The following is a 20,191-nucleotide window of genomic DNA, read 5'->3' as shown; positions in this document are numbered from 1 at the left end:
TTTAATTATTAAACGACCGCCATCTCCCGGCCAATTTCGGTAACTACACCACTTTCTGTTTCTCCTCCAGGTTCACGTGAGGCTGCAAAAAAAAAAAAAAAAAACGATTAAAGCGTGAACGTCTTAGTAGGTGATATAGATATATAACACGTATACATAATTATTAAGGTCCTTTATTTGAAAAATAAAGTTGTTACGTTTCCCTCCTGGATTACTTTAATTTATAGACCAAACCATGACATAACAGCCTGTATTGCCTGACAGAGGCGCTTCAGGTCACCTTTATTCTGCTCCATTGATCTGCGCACATGTTTGAGTTTAAAGAGAAACAGGAAGTTGGGAGAAAGTGACAGAGGCTCCTCACTCAGGGAGGAGCTCCACACACTTCAGATTTGTTTCTGTCCTGGAGGTGACAGTCATGTGAAGAGAAGATTTAGACAATCAGGGGCCAATAAACCATTGGAGACGGTGAGTAAAATTAGAACGACTTGATCAAGCTTTAAGGCGCATTGTGAGCAGATTATGTCTGAATGTTTGTTTTTATAATCTGCGTTGCCTGCAGGCTGAGCAGCATCAGCTCACCTGTTGGTACTGATAATCAATGCAATATTTAATTGGATTTCCCCCCCAAAAAACATCAAGTCTAATTCTTTGACTTACTTGTATTATTATTTTCCTATATCATTGTTTACTGATCATGAGACAGAAAATAAAGTTAAAGATAAAGATCGTGCTAATTTTTAGAGAAGTGCGCGAATTGCAGAAGAAAAATGACATATTTTTTTTTCTGCTGTTAGTTCAGAGGTTGTAATGTTTATTCTTTTTAGTTGTTAATTATTCCCTTCTTTTTCTCAGCTTGGACGCAAAGGTGCATTAACTTCTTATTCTAATAATCAGGCTTTTAGATGAGTAGGTATCTGTGGATCTTTTTAAAGCTTACTGTATGTTACTGTAACTTAATTCACACATGTAGAAAAACAAACTGATTTAAGCCAAATTTGAGAAGTTAGAATTCAAAAAAGGATCTAACACCTAAATAAACCTTTTATATTCTATATAAACCCACCTTCATAAGCAACCAGCTTCATGCTGCAAAAAAGCAATTAAACCTTAATCTTAGTCTGTGTTTTCTAAATGCCTAAACTAGGAAAGCCTTAACAGAGAGCCTGTTGTGGAGTAGCCAAAAGTACTCAAGTAAAAGTTGTGTTACTTTGATATTTTATGACTAGGCAGAAATAAAGAGTCATTTTCCAAAAGTTACTTCAGTAAATGTATAAAAAAAAAAATAAATCTTGTGTAAATAGAGCATCTGGATTAACCTGAAAATGAAAAAATGTGATCAGATACAACTATAAACTGTCTAATCCGCTTATCTTTCTTTTTTGATAAATAAGAATAAGCGAATAGAACAAAATATTCCCTTAAAAACAGCAGATTCAGGCATAGGATCTCTTATTCCCAATTTAAAAAGATTTCACGAAATGTAATGCTTTTTAAACCAGCATTTTAAAAGCAATGGTCTAATTTACGGAAATTATCAAAATTGGACAAATATGTTCCAAATGATTATAGAGATGGAAAGAGCAATGGCTTTTAAATAAAAATAGGTGCTTTATGCTTCATGCTATTGATAATGCCAGACTTTATACATTTTGTAATGAATATTAATATATTTCTATCACATCAAGCTAAAATAAACAGTCCAGCTTTTAATAAGTAACAGATGCAAGTGCATTGAGTAGCATATTTAATAGTTTTTATGTTTTGCATCTGTAGTATAAATAGATATGGAACAAATAGTTATTCCACACTATTTAATTCATTCAATTAATTCATTGAAAGTCTAATTTTAGTTCTGGACACGTCTAAAGAGAATAATTGCCAAGGGTTCAATCCTGCTCTGCATTCTTAATTAATTCATTACTAGGAAAATGTAATCATGTGAGCAGAGCATTTTTATCACTGCAGCATTTGTTTCTGCGATTAGCTGGAAAACATGGCTGTTTACACATTATAACGTATGACGAGTAATGATAAAAGATTTCGTCACACTGCGGGTAACTTTAACAACACTGTCCAGAAAAAATATCACTATTTTTCCTTCCATAAATCCTGTTTATGTGATTTAATCCATTTGATCAGAGCTAGAGCAGATGTTCACAGCCATTTGAATCTTGGATTTTGTTTTCTTTTTTCTCTCTCTCTCTCCTTAGTGATGACTGACTGTTTGCTGCCTTCTCTGCTGGAGGCCTGTGTGGTGGTCGGAGCATCCAGTGAAAAACTTCAGGAAGTCTACCAGGTTTCTGTATGGCAGTCTTGCTAGTAAACCTTGGGGAACTTATTTCTGACGTTTATAAAACTTGGTTTTTAACCAATGCTGTGCAGATTCAGCAGTCTGTCTGTTTTCTGACAGTCTATATGCATCAGGCAACATCTTTTCAGTGTTTCTTGGTAAATTGATCTCTTGAATTTGTTACTTTTAATCTTCTTCATCTTTGCATAAAAGTAAAAAAAAAAAACTCATTACTAAATACTTGTATTCTTTTCTAAAATGTGTGAATACAACATTTTCTGGGTGCAACTTGGCTAACAAATCTGGATAGAAGCAGACATTGATTGTAAAAGTGAACTAAACCTCAGATTAACATAAACTAAACAGTTTTTAGGTGGAATCCCAGCTAAATCAATAGATAAAACTGCCGTGTTACATTTTTATCTAAGTTAATTTTCAAACTTTTAGGATGTACAGAAGATTTCTATAGTGATGGACATGGGACGCTCTTGCTTCCAGGCACATAGATAAGATTTGTTAAAACACATCTGTCTGAAAGTGACACTATGTAAAAGGATCTAAATATCCTGGAAATTTAATAAACATATTGATAAATTATTGATTTCATAAAACTATGGAGTGTAGCTCATGTTGTGTATTTTTCTTCTATCCTATTAAGGCTTTTAAAAGCGATAGAAATGCAGAGTCTCTCCTGTTGGAGCCAGAGATTCTTCATGTTCTGGCACCACCGTTTCTTAGCAGGACAGCTGAGAATGAGGCCTTGAAGTCACGTGGAAAGCGACACCGTTCGTTTCTCAGAAAAAAGAAGGAACACCTTTCTTCAGGTGAAAAACCCCCAAAAAACTTGTTTACTATTGAGGCTTGTTCTCTGCAGACTAACACTGATCATTTCTAAAGTATAATGCAGGAAACATTTTCTGTGTTCCTAATATTTTATTTGCTAGCCTTGCTATTTGTTGAATTAGTTCACAATTCACAGTTTTACAAATTTAAATTCTTGCAGAACAAGATGCATCATATGGAAAAGGAGGAAGCCAAGATGTTAGTGTACCAAAAAATGTCGATCTCATGGCTTTGCCTCAACTCTGTTTTCCTGGTAAAATATTTATTTTCCTTTACACACACCCAAACACAAAGACCCCACCCATATGTACACACAGCTGAGACATCCCTTCACAAGTTAAATGATGGCTTTCTGTAATGCATATAACGCAAGTTTTGATTCTAGAGCAAATACTGAAAATGATAAAGACACTGATGTTAGTTGATTAAGCTGTATTTGAATCAATCTCTTGATCTCAGATTTCTTATTTAAAGAAATCTAATTTCAAAATAGCTGTTAATAACACAGAATGCTTCATTATTTGAATGTTCTGCAATCATAATCTGGATCTGAACTTTCAAAGATCTTTGTTACTTTAAGTTTTCAACCTTTAGTGATTACTTTTGCCTTCAGTGACAGCAGCATACATACTTCTGCTAGAGGCTTTGTGGGGATTGTACTCTCTGCACCACATAGGAACTGAAATCGATTCTAGCTCCATCAATGGTCTTTACAGACTCTTTGTTTTACTTTTTACTTTAGCTTAGACAAAGCTCTATTCAGTCCAGGCAATGTAGCACAAAACACCAGCAAATCCCTCCAAAAAACTTTAAAAGGTTCTTGTGACTGAAAGCATCAGAAACTCTTAGAATAATAAAGCTAAAGTTAAAGAAAGTCCACCATTTCAATCTGTTTTAAATCGGGAAACAATTTCTGTTTTTTATTAACTTTTATTTTACAGACGAATGAAAAAAATGCTACCTAGTCTTTGTAAGAGAGCCACGGTTGAACAGCTTTAGAAAGAAACATAAAATAACAGTTTATCTAGATCTAAGAATGTTCCCTTAAATCTGGCTTTAAAAGATTTCCATAAGTGTGTCACCTTATGCTAGTAAAGTTAATGTATAGACACAACAGTTAAATGTTGGAGTATTTTACCACTGTGGTTAAGGTCTATATGCACTTAAATTCATTAAACCAGTACTCACTGTGAACCAGGAGACTAGTTCCAGCTATACTTTTTCCTGAAAAAAAACCATCAACAAAGTTTTAAGGTTTGGGGCTCTATGCTACTAATCCCTTTATTGAAACAAAAAGGGCTTCTTTAAATAAACCTTGGCACTAAAATACTGTAAATGTTTTTGTCACCAGGAGGTCTGCGTGTCAGTGTGGAGGAGAAAACTGAGCAGTTCCACTTCCTGGTTTTTACTGACGTCTTCGGCAACAAGACCCACGGAGTAGTGATGCAGTATTATCGTCAAATACTGGTGTGCATATTTTACAAAGAATGCAGTAATATAACTTCTGCATACTCTAAAATATGGGAAGAGCTACCTACAACCAGAAATATCTGGAATTATGGAGGGACAATGGGCTTTGTTTTGTTGTTTACTATCATAAATGCAGTTTTATTTGAAAACTGTGGTATACATACTGTGTATGTGTATATATGTGTGTGTGTATATATATATATATACATATATATATATATATATATATATATATATTTATTTTTATTTTTTTTTTTATTTCTTTCAAAGGAAGGGTCGTCTTATCAGAATGGGGGTGGATCTTCAAAGTTCTCAAAGCTTTATTCTCCTTTTGGTGTCTGCATCATATCCAAGTATCCTTACTTTACTGCACTCAAGGATTGCCTGTCATGGTGAGAAACAGAAGTAATCTATAACATTTAATAGTACCGGATCATTGCCTGTCAGTGCAAATATTACATATGTACCATGGTTATAAGTTGGTCTCATTATTCAGTCTGGTTATCTGTTATGATAAAACCATATATTTTATCTATATCATCCATGTCTTCCATTGTTTTCTCATTTTTCGCCAGTCTTCTGTTTCAGCTGAGATCATGTCGGTTACCAGATTTGGAAGAAAGGCTGAAAGAATTTGCCATCAAGCTGAGCCTTTTACCAATTCCACCTCCTGGACACCTTCATCTGGTATGTTCCTCAAATATGATTGGACCGGTTTTGTAAGGTGTATGTTTGGCAAAGTTTAGTTTCAAGGTAGTTATTTTAATAGCCATTAATAACTACTGTAACTCAAGTGTAATGTTAAATCTTTCTGTAGACAAGACTGAAAGAAGGGCTTAAACATAATTACTTGCATGGGATAAATATCCCATCTTTAATTTGTCAAATTTGTTATAATTTAAATATATTATTAACTGAACCCTGGTTATTTCTAGTAATTCTTGTTTATAAAATGTTCATCAATGTTTTTGAAAGATCTTAGGGGTGATAGTGGCTCACTTGCATCAGAAACCAATAATATTGTATCAAATGGACCAAAGCAAAAGCCTAGCTAACACTATGCAGAGGATGGTTTTACTCTAAATAAAGCTTTTAATTCTCTTTTCCAGATGTTTCAATTTAATCCTTTGACTATAGTGTTACCTTCCAGAGAGGATAAAAATTTTCCAGCTATCGACTTGGAACTCCACCTGCCCTTCCTTTGCTTCCGACCACAGCAACTACTGCTGGTATTCAACCCTAATTTAGCATCTAAATGCAACAAGAGGAGTTCAGGCTGATGGTTACATCTCCTGTTTCTGTCTGCAGGTGCTTTCTTGCCTTCTTCAGGAACAGCGAGTGGTGTTGTTTTCTGCCGACTGGGCAAGACTAACGCTAATGGCAGAATGTCTGTTCATTTTCTTGCAGGTGTAGTATCAAAAAAATATCTGATCTGTCAACTGCAAATCAGTTTTGTTTTTGTTTTTAATTGTGGGCAAAAATTACATTTTTCAAAGTAGAACCAATGTTGATGACAATCAGCCTTATAAATGTAGCAAAATGTTAACTCTAGATGAAGACGCAGCCAGAAAGTGGTTGGAATAGTTGCTGTAACACTTGTGTAACTCTTTATCTTCGCCCCCAGCCTCTGACATGGCAGCATCCTTATGTTCCTGTGTTAGCCAGAGGAATGCTGGACTTTCTTATGGCTCCAACTGCCTTTCTTATGGGATGCCATCTGAGCCATCTTACTGAAGTTGCTACTGTCAGTATTTCATCTACCAAATCAACATAAATGAGTATTTTAAAAAAAAGTTTAAATATGTCTGTTTTAAATAATTTCTGATGATTTTTTTTTCTATCCTCTTCCTTTATTTGCACAGATGTAATTTAGTTCTTTATTTTTTGTGTTTTCAGGAAACAGATGATTTGATTTTAGTGAATATTGATCAAGGGAATGTTTCCACTTCTTTATCTGATGCTATTGATCTTCCAGAAATTCCTCTGGCTGCTGCAGACTGCTTCATACAGAGGTGCAATGAGTCAAAGATGAGCCACAGCAAAGCACCGATTTGCGCCTATTGAATGAAAATATGTTCTTTCTTTTATAGGAGTCAGTCATTGCAGATACATTTTGACCTGGATCAGTACCACAGTGCAAGCTGCATGGACATCAATGACCAGCGTGCACAAAGAAGGGCGTGGCAACAAAAACTCAATAATGAGATCCAGAGGATTGCCCTGGAACTGCTGGTCAACGTATTCAGGTTTTCTGAATATTAACGTCCAGATAGATCTGTTTCTTAAACCTGTGTCTGGTTATGGTATTTATGGTTATTTTATGTGTATTTATCAGGGATGTTAGCAGTCATCTGAATTATGAACATCGAGTTTTTCACAGTGAGGAGTTCCTGAAAAGCAGAGACCCAGATGAACAGCTTTTCTACAGAACGGTATGCCTCAACTTTAGATCAGAGTCATTTATTGCTGGTTGTAGATCTTTAATTACAGTTTATCTACAATTATTTAAAGATCTACGTTTTTGTCTTGTCTGTGTTGCAGGTGTTGGACACACACATTTTCCACTCCTTCTTGAGGGATCGCCTCAATAAAAAAATGGATATGTTTGCACAAATGGAGCTCAGCACTCGTTCGGAGATGCAGAAGTATGTTACTATGTTTGGATTTAATAGATTTTATTAAAAATCACAAGGTATGAGAGATGAGTCAAATATTACCTAATATTATGGTAAATATCCCATTTATATCACAAACGAATACGTATGCAAAAGAACAGGTATGATATGTGCACAAAAGAAAAATATATGCTTTACATTCTAATTTTTTTCCTACTCTACAAAATGAATAAATAATAAAAAAAGGAGGGAAAAGTGAGTTCAGGCTGAAACACCTAACTGTTCAGAAACAGGTTCTAGTTAACTGGATGTCCAAGTATAGCCACATGGGGTGAGGGTCTAATGGTCCCTGACAGAAACTTAGATGTAGTAACAAATAATTCTGCAAATAATAAACAAGCAACAAGAAAAAATTGAAGATGTCAGTCATATTGCAAGTACAAAGTTACAAAAAGATGCAGAGAAAGATGGAGCTCTTCTGACAGATCTGTTAAGTTACAGAAAAAAAATTTTGTTTTAAAAGTCACTGAAAAATAACATCCTCTTATTAACACATTTGAAAATCGTTCGATATGTAACCTAAATTTAAAACAAATGATTCCTCAATAAAGGAAATAATACAGACCCTGCATACAATTTAAAATGCTTCCTAAACTGATACCAAATTCTCAGTGTGAATCAGGTTATTTGTAAAAAGAGAGGAGTAGGAAGGAATGGGAGAAGTAAGCAAAGCACTTAGAGAGGATGAAATACAGGATTGAGCCTCCAATATAGACCAAAGATTTCAACCAAAGCGAGTTTTATCAATATGTGTTGCTGACTATTATAATTGAAAATTAGGGGGTGCCAATCCCCCACTGAACTTGCTTCTCTGAGGCCTGAAAAAAAGGTTTCACTTGCCATAGAAAGTGGAAATGTTTTGATTGTTTTAAAAGAAACTGCTTTGGCATTTTAACTCCCTTGATTTTTTCCGATAAGTGACGGAGGTAAATTTCCCCAGCTTTGGAAATCCAATTTAATTGTAGACCTTAAAGGCAATAGCAAAAAGAAGCATATTTATTGATCTTGTGACAATGATGCCTAGATTTTAAAGCCCGATGGGCTCTATTTCAAAGGATGATCAGAATGAGTGAACTGTAGTGCTGCAACATTAATTGGAAAACATTCACCTTGTGATTTTTCACTCTATAGTCTGAAAGCCTGTTCCTATGTCAACTGAGCTGCCTAACATCCTCTGGAAATTTTTGCACCTTTAAAAGTATTACTCCAGCTAAAGCAGTTTTGGATTTTGTAACTTTACTGTCACAAAAATCAGTTTATTGGAACCTAATAGGTTAAAATTATTGCTGTATTGTAAAGTACCGGTAAATGATAAATGCAGCTGTTCTGTGAAATCCTCAGTGGTTTTTCAGAGAACATGATGAAAGCCATAAGTTCTCCTAGTTAGAATCTGTAATAAATTCTGGAGGATATAAAGTAAAGATGTGGAAACATGGGCTCTGATAAGGTGAGGCCATATAAAAACTTCTGGCCTACATATAAAATGTTTGTTTGGCAAAAATATAATGGTTTGCATGACTATGAACTCACCATCCCTAAAGATAGGGGTTGCCCCATCAGGATGTGAGCAAAGATCGATTAGGCTAAATATTGGACAGTTCTGAAAGAAAAGCTATTGCAGTTACAGGCAGAGCAGGTTTATCTTCTATTAGGACAAAACTCCCTAAGCATAAAGCCTGGACTACAGTGTTGCATATTCAGACAGGTAAAAATGGCAAAGTCCGGAGGCAAATCCTATGTAGAATTTGTTGTAAACATTGAATGGGGTGTTCAGATGCTCTGCATTGATACTGCACTAAGCAGTTAAAAGGTTGATTTTTTTTTTTCTCCCCCTCATTCCTATTTTATTGTAACTGAGACTAAAGGCTGATTTATACTCAGAAACCAGGTCATCTGCATGTGTTCGAGTGAAAGCAAATGTGCCCTCGTCCCTTCCACAGACACTCTGCTGCACCTCTCCAAAATTCTAGACGACTGCAGACAGTACCACAGACAGGAGGCATTTGATTGGTCAAATCTACATCCACCTTACTCTATGCGCATTTCCTGTTTGGTACCTTACCGGCTTTTTTTGTTTGCATGACCTCCATTGTGGAAAATGACTCTTGAAGTTTGACCAGCCAGAAGAGTGAGGAGCCCTTTTTCCACCTGGATCCCTGCTCTTTTTTGCCCTCATGTCCCTCCGTTGTCACGCAAACTAGAGCTAGAAGCTAAAGATTCAGACCTTTAAACTTATTTAATTAATAGGAACCAGTTTATAATATTTAAACATTAATATTTTACAAGGAGAATTGTTATCATGTTGTGATTTAGCCCAATCATGGTGAGTCTACAAGGCACCTTGTTTTGTTTTTCTATCCATTTCATAGGATGATGTCTGCAGTTGAGCTTCAACGTAGACCCACCATGCAAGAGATTCTGACAAAGAGAAAGGGTTCTGTTCTCGGACTGAGTAAGAGACTTGGGATGAGCCTGCCTAATTTAAGAGGCTACCAAACACTCAGTTTTGACAGAAACTCACTGCTAACCAGGATCATGATGTCTAATTCAGGTGAGATGGATCGTCTATGTTGGACATGAGGCAGAACCTGCTTGGCCAAACTGCACTGAAGCTTTCAATATAGTTAAAACTAAAAAGTAGTTCAAACAAAATCATTATTAGAAATAAGTCTTATACTGTTTGTGGGTCTCCACATTTTATATTCTATATGCAAGTACGTGTGCATTACATAATCTGGATAATGTTGGCATTTAAATTTGGAATTATAAAAGTTCCAGATTGCTCATTAGACTAGGTTATTATCTTGCTTTATTAGATTCAAAATCTATTATTTAATCATTAATAGGCAGAATCTTTTGGTGTAGACACGGCTGGATATAATAAAATTGCAATCCTTTTATTTATTTTATAAGACCTTATCCTTCTTTTTTTATATAATTATGATTTGTCTCTTTTTGCATTCCCATCTGTTCTCTTTCCAGCTCTGAAATCACCACCAAATCCCATAACGGTTTTTAAACTCCCAGACTTTCCAGTGTCTCTTTCTTTCATCTCTGTCCATGCGTACTACAGTGAGCTCATCCAGTTGCTGGGAAAAGCAATTTTCTCGGTCCAAAATGAAAACTCTGCTTTGCTGGCCAGGTGCTATGATTTCTTTGTTCTTTTTTTTTTAGATAAAGTTCCAACTTTCTGAAAAGAGATCTTAGATTTTTTTATATAAAACTGTAATCCACCAGTTTGACTCCTGGTATGTCATTTCTCCAGATTCTACTATTTACGAGGGTTCATCAACACATTGTGCTCAAGGCGACTGGACGCTTTGAGTGATTTCCAGAATCTCAACAAAACTGACACCACAATCTTTCCCACACACTTGGTCTCATGGCTCGTGGACTCTCTGCAGCAAGACGAGGTGCAGCAAGCCCACAGAAGACCTGAGCTTAAGAGACTTATTTTCAAGGTCTGTCAGTAAACTCATGCATATTCTCTCCATATCAGCTGGTGAATGAGTGAAGTCATTTCCTTTTTCTTTTTTAGGTAAAAGTAGATAATGAGAAGCCGGTTGTCCAGGCAGAAAATCACATCAAGAAGTTTGAGCTTCCTCAGAATCCCTTGGATCGGGATGAGTTTGTGCGCTACATTCAGGAATGTGGAATTGTAAAGGATGCTGCAACGATACATCGTTTATTTGATGCACTTACTAATGGTAAGGGTTAAGATAGAATGCCTAAGTAACTTGAAGTGCATGAAACCTAACTTCTAACATAAAATTGTTTAAAATTTGCATGCATTTTAAGCAAATATCTGCATACACAGATCCATTCAGAAGTTGAAAAGCTATTTTATTTTTATGCTAATGGTGATTGAAGTCTTTCACAGATGATACCTGAAGCAAGATGATAGATCTGAGCAGCTTTTTTATAATTGGTTTCAAAAGTAAACTTTTTTGCTTTTTTTGTCAAATGGAATTTTTAAAGTGTCGAGAAAGTCTTAAATTTCTAAAAAATAACAAATACATTGGCTCAACATAGGTCACACACACGCACCCATACATATGTATGGGTGTGTGTGTGCATGCATGCATGCATCAACAAAACATGGCTAAAATGGTGCATCAAGTAGAGGCAGTGATGACTATTGAGGGCGAGCAACAAAGAGCACAGCATAACTGCAATTAGCTTTAACCCATAGATGGATCGATTAAGTCATTTACAACAAGATAGTGTCAGTTGATTTGTAAAACGAAGTTATGATAGAGGTTTACAGTTATTAGTCATTTACAAATCTTCTAAAGATGATGGGAAAATAAAGCATAGTAACTATGATCTTTCTTACCTTTGAACTTGGTCAAATTTAAGCATTTAGTCTTTTTACAATTTAAATACAACACGTTTCTAAATGAAATACTCAGTAACCTTTCAACCTTCATAAAATGTTTTCATAACTGTTGTGATTATACGACAACTTACAATTAGTTGAATAACACCTCTATAATGGCCCAAGGGGTCTGTATGGCTCTCAACGGCCTTAACTTTTAGGAGGGTAGCAGTAAGCCTGCCAAACAAAACCAAACCCCTGCCCTGCATGTTTTAGATACGTCTCTGTTCCAGCACACCTGATTTTTCAATTATGTACCCCACTCTGCAATCAAGGGCTGTGTTTGAATTTGGTAACTGCGTCCTCCAAAGGCTGGATTAGTTGGCCGATTACATCATAGCCTGGCGTCATGGTTGCTAGTTGACTGACTGTACACCGAGTGAGGGCCAATGACAGTTGGAGAAGGACCTGTTTGGACCGATAGCTCAACTCTTCCAGCCTTCTTATTTTCACAGCCTATAAAGGGGGATGTGGCCGCCGAAATCGAACACAGGTTCTGCAGAAGGCTGTTGATCATACATTCTTTTCTGGTGTGATGCACCAAGGAAACACCTTAAACATGCAGGACAAGGGTACCTGAGGAACAGGGTTAGGAACCACTGCTCTAATTCTTATTTCTAATCTGAATTTATTTTAAGACAACAGAATGGCTGATGCTAAAGCTAATAATAACTACTATTAACTTTTACAGCTGAGTCTGATGGTATATTTCTGTTACTGTCATGTTTATAATCAGACGGTATGAACAACAGAATACTTATTTTGCAGCTTACAAATCAGTCTGCTTTCTGCTTTAAAATTGAGGCACATTGAACATTTCCAAAGAAAGAAATTGATTAATTGCCCTTTCAAACAACTATTACCTCTGGGAAGCACAAGTGCATTTGATATGAGGTCATGACATCATCACATTATGTTCTCAGCCATGACCAACTTCTTAAAGAAGCTTTGTTTCCAGAAGAAAATATTGACTTTTTTTCTCAAAGTTTTTTTTTTTACTCTGTTGTAAAAAGAAAATCATGCAAAACTAAACACAAGAAAATGCACCATAACTTTGACAGAGCTTAACGCTGAAGTCAGTGTTGTGTTGCATCTTTTATGGGGAAAGTTTTTTTTTTTTCTTTTCCTTCTTTTTTTTGTTTTTGTTTTTTATTTACATGGAAACCAAATCGTGTGGTTCTAGTAGTGGCACAAGTTCAGCTCTTCATAATGAATCTACTCACTGTTGTTTTATTATGTTAAATATAAATAACCTTATATCACCTATGAACTCTGTCTTTGTTCCAGGACAACATAATCAGGTGGATCCAGAAGTTTTCCGAGTGTTTTACACCTTCTGGAAAGAGACAGAGGCCGAAGCACAAGATGTAAATCTCCCTTCTGAAGTCATCAGCGAACTCGACGACAGTGAATGTGTGTACAAGTTGTCATCCTGCGTTAAGACCTCGCACGGTGTTGGAAAAATAGCCCTCACTCAGAAACGTTTGTTTTTGCTCACTGAGGGACGACCGGGCTTCCTGGATATTACAAAATTCAGAGATATACAGGTTAGCTCTTCACATTTACATTTTTCTGATTATTATTTTTTGTCCATTTTTTTAATAGAATTGATTTCCCTTCCTTTCCCTCTCTAGGAGGTGAAGATAGCCACAGCCCCCTTTCTTCTGGTCCGTATTCCCTCTCTTCGCATCAGGACATCCAGCAGGCCAGAGCTCTTTGAGGCCAACCTTAAAATGGAAACTGAACTCTGGTACCTCATTATCACAGAGATGTGGGCAGGGCGCAAGATGGCTGACCAAGATAAGGTACCAAAATTAAACGACAAAACTCCATCCGTTTGTCTCTGGAGTCACCTGTTGTCCAACTATCCCTCCACCTCTCAATCCATCAGTTTTTTTGCCTTTCATGCATCCATTAATTTTCTATCTGATTATGCATTTAGCTTTAGCTCTTTGATTTAGTTTTCTTTTTCTTCAGGACCCTCACTACATGACTCAAGCTCTGACCAATGTCTTGTTAATGGATGCTGTTGTTGGCTGCCTGCACCCTCACAAGTCCATCTCTGCAGCTTCAAAGCTGGTTTACTTTAATAAAATCATACATGAAGGTTTGGACGGTCTTTCCTCTTTTTCCTCTGTTTTGTGGTACAATCCCTTTAATCAGACGTGTTTTTTTTTTTTTTTTTTTTTTAATCCGCACTTTGTTTGGGAAATTGATGTAAATACTTGGATAACCAATTTAATAACTCCGTAATTCTATAACACTTTACTGGGTGATATGTCTATTGTCCGTCTGGAATATATGTTTGTTGTGTGTACAGTAATTTATCCTTTTTTGTCTTTTACAAGTTCATATGATGGTTCCTAAAAGTACCTCGGAGACCCTAAAGCACAAAATCAACCCATCTCTGGACCTAGCAGAACCTCAGACTGTATCTGTGCTTCTTTACACACCAGGTATCTGAGGAACCAAAGTTAGGAAATGTGTAACTCTATTTCAGAAGTTTTTTAAACTTAATTTCCTAAATGTAAAACCTATGCATTTTACCCTAAATATTGTTTTTAACTTTTACTGAAGAGCTGTTTTTAAAAAAAAAATAATAAAAAAAAAGTTAACACTTCAAAAATCTTACATTGCATCTAGTATTGAATGCTGATACACCATTTTTATAAGGATGCTTATTACAGCTAAGCCTAGCATTAATGGTATTAAACTCTTGATTCTGAAAAATAGATAAGAAATGCTAATTTTCCTTTTGGAAACTAACTAAATGTACGTATCTAGGCTGAATGTGCACATGTGGAGCTCATAAACTCCTAGGACAAAATGAAGAAGGCCTCCTTTTCAAAGCCATGGCTGCAAAATAAGCCAAGGTTAGGTCTTGACTTTTAAATATAGCAAGAAGTACCTAAACAAAATCAACATGCACAAAAAAATATAATTACACCAAACTGCCGATGGTACATATTAAGTGTGAAATATTTAGATGAATAGAAATCATCATGTTCATAGAAATACATTATCAACATCTACATTGTCATGGCTTTGAACATTTTTTTTTTAAACTGATATAAAGTAAAATTGCATGAAAAGGCACAAAAAAAACTATAAGGTAACCTTGAACATTGACATGTTTGAATCTTCTTTAAAGAAGTAGTTTTTCTGTACTATCAATTTTAATTTTTTCCCCCTCAATTTCAGGACAGCTAAGGGGCAAAAATTCCCAGCGAGTAATGAACCCAAAGCTGTGGGTGGCTCTGAGTGGGGGCAGAGTGGTTGTGTTTGATGCAGCCAGCTGGTCAATGCAGCAGGATTGCTTACAGATTGGAGAGGCACAAGTGGTGAGAGCTGATTTATTTCACACATATCTGTCTAAATGTTTTAGTAATAATGCTGCTTATGTAGAAATGAATTCAAACATGTAGTCACCATGTAGTCACATGCTGACTGTATGGTGTTTTGAGATGTACTTTCTCCTTTAAAACTTCATAAAACTACTTTTTTTTTCACATAATCACATCAGATAAAGCAAGCCCACTGTCTCCATTGCATCCACTTTATACATAAGAGACCAACAAAGTGCATCAGATTTCCATGTGCACCAGTGACCAAGACTGATGTCTTTTTTTTTTTTCCTTCAAAATGCATTTGTTGTGAAAGCAGCATTTTACCTTAACACGACTGTTTCATTCATATTAAAATTGTACCATAGTTGTTAGAAAAGTTGTTTTAAGGTCAAGCTGCACAGTCGGGTATATTGGCTGCATGCATGATACATTTGCCAAATCCTGTCATTTCTGAAAAACTTATTCTGCTATTGGCTAATGTTTGGGGCCATTTATTTAAATCGATGTTCAAAGTTTGAATACAAATTTTTTGACGGTTTATCTATAAACTTTGTGGCCTCGTTTCTTCTCAGAATGATCCCTTTAAATAGAACTCAACTCAAGGTTTCTATTGAATTTTCACCATATTGTTCTGATCACTGTTGCACTTTAAAAATGGAAAGGTTCATTACACTGCTATAAGCTGCTCATTCACTGTTGAAAAGCTTTATTCATCGAAATTTCGTTTCTAAGACACTGTGTATACAGAAATGCAATAAAGTTTGTCTAAGTTTTTTGTTTTTTTGGTCGGTGTGGTGTGTGGTCACACATTAATTGGGAATGGCATATTTTTTGTTTATTTACCTTATTTTATTTTCATTTGTGGTAGGAAAGCTAGTGTAGTTGGGTTCTTTAATCTGACCTAAAAAACTTTTCCAAGATGACCCTACAAGTGTGGGATGAATGCTTGCTTTAAGTGTTTCTCAACAGATTTAGTTTCCATGGAAAGGATTTTGTGTGTTTTTGCCAAGAAGAATTGTTACAACATAGAAAACTTCGCCCTCACATTTTTTTTTTCTACTTTCTTTCGTACAAGGATTAGTTTCTGGGTCTATATTATCACAGGATCAGTTACAGTGCACTTCATGTTCTGTGCTAAAATACAAAGCATTGTTCTTTTTGAAATCTTATCTAACACTTATTTAAATAATCACAAAAGGCTATGAATGTATATTCAGTTTCTCCACCTTTAATATTTTTAATATATATATTTAAATTACTTTAAATTTTATTAAACTTTTCTATTGTAAATTTGAGTACCCTTCCTAACTAATGAGAATCTCATACAGTAAACGTGTAGATAAAGATATGAAAAGATCAGGTTTCATTTCATTATTCTGAATGCATTTTTCTGTGGCTGTTTATACCGTATATTGTTTACACATTGATTTGTTTTCTGTACAGACCTGCATGATGGGTCTAATCCAGGATCAGGTGTGGATGGGTTCCCTGGACTCTGTTATTTATATCATTGATACTAACAGCATGTCCTGCAACAAACAGCTGACTGAACACCGGCATGAAGTTACTGGCCTCTCTGTTGACACCAAAGAGCAAAACAACAGGTGCAAACTTGATAATTCTTAACCGGTTGATATCTCTATAAAAACCGTCTTAGTTAAATCTCACTACCTGGTCTCATGAAGCACTTTTTCACTTTGCTCTTTCTCCATTTTCTAGTCAACTTGCTTATTCCTGCAGCTGTGATGGAACTATCCTGCAGTGGGACTCAACCAGCCTCAAGGTAAAGCGCCAGTTCTACCTCAGCTGTGACCGTCTCTGCTCCATACGGTTCTATGATGGGATCCTTTGGTGCTGTGAGTAATCTTTTTCAGTGAGGTGTGATCAGATGTAGGCTCTTTAAGTCTAATTCTGTGAAGTTCTCTCACTCTACCTTTAAAAGTATAGTGTCTTGCAACAATACACGTAACAATGAAAGATTTTTCATTCTACACCAACTTAAGCCACCAAATGTTGATATTTAATTGGGATTTTCTGTGTAAATTGCCATACAAGTGTCAGGGAACGGAAAATGATACATGGTTGTATTTCTGTCCAACCCTCTTTATTTGTTTACCAAACAATAAAAGTCAGTGAGAACTTTGGAAAGATTAGCGTACTTTAATTTCAGTATAAATACAGCTGTATTGAAAGGCTTCACTATGTTACTGAACAAAAAGTGTCATGAAGACCAAGAGACACACCAGACATTTAAGAGATAAACATTTTTTCACGGAATTGCTGATAGAAAAAACTGAAGTCACCTGCCGCCATCTTGGTACTCCCCACTCTCATGGAGTTGCGCCATAAAAATGCCTGTAATGTACTGTAACTTCCATAGCAATGTAATCAATACATATATATTATATGTGCATCATCAATTTAGCTCTGTTAGCACATCAAAAGTGTATTTATGTGTGTGCGGGTGTAATATTCTTAATATCTGACTACATTCTTATTATGCTCCATTAACGCAATAATTATGTTGTGATCAATTTTGTATAATATGTTTTAGTACATGATTTATAGTCTCCATGGACTTTATACTTAATATGCAATGTGATGCACCTATTTTTTTTTACCATAAATTACAGTAATATACCGATGCTATGAAACAGTGTGTCAATGTGATGACTTTATCTTAAGCCTATCTTAAGATGACTCAGTCTTAAGCCGCCTGAAAATGTGAAAATCCTCGTTGCTCGATGCTGTAGTGCACTCATTGTTTACATTCCAGCAGGTCTAATTAAAGGGTACCAATATGGCAGCTGGTGAATCAACAGCACCGTGTACTACCACTGGCCTATCAGCAATGCAGTGAATAAACAGATCAGTGACCACCATTGTGAACTGCATGCTAACATTGGCCTGCCTTCCCTAAATTTATATTCTGAATAACTCTGGTTTACAAGTTTCTTGTTGGTTTGGTTTTTATTTGTTTATACAATATTCCTGTGAGAACTTACAGGTTACACTATTCTTAAGGGCCATTTGATAATTCTTTACCCCACGTGTTTAGTGTAAAACAGGAAAGAAAATGTTTAGTTTCTCTGCCTCCTCTGAACTGAAACCGTCAGAACTTGTTTCACTAAAGCCCTCTGCTCTGTTAAACGAAACCGACTATGGGGATCCTTGGAAAAGTGCCTTTGCTTTGAATCTTTATGTGTTACTTTTGGAATTTCATGCAGTTGCAATATAAAATTAAAAAAGAGGGAAATTGCTTACAATCTATTTATTTTTAATGCTTGTTTTTCTCTTGTCTGTATTGTTCACAAAATGTATACTACTGCCCTTTGTTTAATCAGTTCACCTTTCAGAAAAATGTCTAGATCTCAATTCTGCATTATTTTATCTAGTCACATAAAAGTATAAAAAAATGTCATAAAAATAAAACCTATGATCTTTCTACTGTACTTTCTAACAGTTACCTAGTTGATCAGTTTTAATATACATCTAAGAACAAAATATGACAGGCTGATGTCGCTCTGTACTTTTGAAAAAAAAAAAGTGGTGCATTGTTGAAAACTAAAACAAAAAAAGTTAAATCTTCATTAAGAGCAAATTTGATTAAGCAATAAAATACATTTCCCAGATCTAGCTTAAAGTCATATATCAAATTACTTTTGATTATAAAAATATGTGCATAAATGAAATGAGATTTAGAAAATCCCTCATTCTTTTTTTTAGAATTATCTCCTGCCTGCTCTTAAACAATCAGTAAATGGATACTAAAAGGTATTTCTTGTATAATCTGTTTTTGCATGTATAGGTTGTGGTGACAGCATTGTGGAACTGAAAAAGAGTGGCACACCACAGAGGAGGATAGTGCTTCCTGAGGATCTGCGCAGCATGCCCAGTTGCTTCAGCTGCTTTGTTGTCATTCCAGAGGTGACTTTGAAACTTTAAACCAATACAGCTGTGATTCCGAAAAAGTAAAAAAAAAAACAATCCACTGGACTTTGTTTCCAAGTTTGAAGACGTTTCGCTTCCCATCCAGGAAGCTTTTTTAATTCAAAATATCAGGAATAGTGTTGAGTTTGAGGTTTGAAGCGAAACGTCTTCAAACTTGGAAAAAAAGTTCAGTGGATTGTTTTATAACTTTTTTTTGGTAATGACTGTGACCTGGATGACTGAGAATGTTAACCAGTGCAATACAGCTGTGCCTTTCACACATTTATACAGTATTCTGTTATTTGGTAGGGCATAAAAGGAACCTGAACGTTATACAGTACTTGTTGCTGCTGAAAAATCTTATCTGCCAAGTGGTTTACGAGTTGATCTAACTAAAAAGATCTGTCTTTTGCAGCATGGGCAGGTATGGACAGGCTGCTCTGACTCGGTGGAATTGTGTCTCTGGCAGACAAACAACCTGAAACATCCTCACAAAAGAATCTCACTGCCAGGCACTTCAGGAGTCACGTGTATGATTAGAGTAAAAAGCCAGGTGAGTTCTGAATACACGTCAGTTTGCAAGGTTTATCTTTAATTATCTAAGAAATATTTTTCATATTGTAATCCCTTTAGAATTTATATATAATTGTAATAATCAACCCAAAAATCTATCTTATTCTAATTGGTTTAACTGAATGGAGAAATAACCTGCCACGGATTCATGAAACTAATAAGACACTGAAACAGTTCTAGGGTGCGTTTGCCTAATTTTGATGATGTGCTTCATTTAATCTCTCTAGATCTGGGTTGGCTGCAGAGGATGGAGCAGAGTTGGTGGTTTTTGTGATGGTCAGCTGAGAAGCCTGGTGTTGGTGGTAGACTTGGACAGTTTCACTGTGACGAAGGAGCTTCTAGCCCATTCAGACAGTATCCAAACTCTCTGCTCAGCCGAGGATCGTTATGTTTTAAGTGGTTCTGCTCGCCGGGATGGCAAGATTGCCATCTGGCAGGTTGAATAGAGTACATTTCAACTGGGGGGCGAAACGGCAATCAATAAGTAACAAAAGAGGATATAGGCACAACAGATGTCTATATATTCTCGTTTCAAACAGCTTTTAAAGGAAAAATGTTTTGATATTGACGTAATGAATGTTAGACAATTAAATTTGTACATTTTAATGTTTCTGTATATTTTAAATCGGGAAGAACGGCAGTAAAGTATTAAAATAAACTTTTTTTTAATAACAGCATTTCT

At 35.7% G+C, this 20,191-nt stretch overlaps 1 protein-coding gene across 1 annotated transcript; it reads left to right on the top strand.

Annotated features, from left to right (window-relative positions):
• The first annotated feature begins 390 nt into the window (after positions 1-390).
• LOC107081690 (DENN domain-containing protein 3-like) lies at positions 391-20,170 on the top strand. Its single transcript, XM_015369884.1, has 28 exons — positions 391-468; positions 2,214-2,299; positions 2,952-3,117; positions 3,297-3,389; positions 4,488-4,603; positions 4,877-4,998; positions 5,182-5,293; positions 5,716-5,835; positions 5,915-6,013; positions 6,231-6,350; positions 6,503-6,618; positions 6,697-6,852; positions 6,942-7,038; positions 7,148-7,251; positions 9,651-9,832; positions 10,264-10,423; positions 10,547-10,742; positions 10,820-10,988; positions 12,947-13,206; positions 13,294-13,464; positions 13,637-13,766; positions 14,008-14,115; positions 14,861-15,000; positions 16,450-16,610; positions 16,726-16,862; positions 18,815-18,933; positions 19,352-19,489; positions 19,737-20,170. Exons 2-28 carry the CDS (start codon positions 2,216-2,218, stop codon positions 19,953-19,955), a joined length of 3,795 nt encoding a protein of 1,264 aa, XP_015225370.1. The 5' UTR covers positions 391-468; positions 2,214-2,215; the 3' UTR covers positions 19,956-20,170.
• The last annotated feature ends 21 nt before the right edge of the window (positions 20,171-20,191 follow it).

This window comes from Cyprinodon variegatus, unplaced genomic scaffold, assembly GCF_000732505.1.
Source record: "Cyprinodon variegatus isolate N-32 unplaced genomic scaffold, C_variegatus-1.0 Scaffold2, whole genome shotgun sequence".
NCBI classification, from domain to species: Eukaryota; Metazoa; Chordata; class Actinopteri; order Cyprinodontiformes; family Cyprinodontidae; genus Cyprinodon; species Cyprinodon variegatus.
The sequence above is the reverse complement of the archived record's forward strand: the minus strand, read 5'-3'. Positions and strand labels throughout refer to the sequence as shown.

What these genes read in the sequence shown, in the direction of transcription:
- LOC107081690 (XM_015369884.1), top strand. Translation starts at nt 2,216, where the DNA reads ATGACTGACTGTTTGCTGCCTTCTCTGCTGGAGGCCTGTGTGGTGGTC. An exon ending in AACTTCAGGAAGTCTACCAG is followed by an intron (nt 2,300 to 2,951) that starts GTTTCTGTATGG and finishes TATCCTATTAAG; the next exon opens with GCTTTTAAAAGCGATAGAAA. An exon ending in CTCAAGGATTGCCTGTCATG is followed by an intron (nt 4,999 to 5,181) that starts GTGAGAAACAGA and finishes ATTTTTCGCCAG; the next exon opens with TCTTCTGTTTCAGCTGAGAT.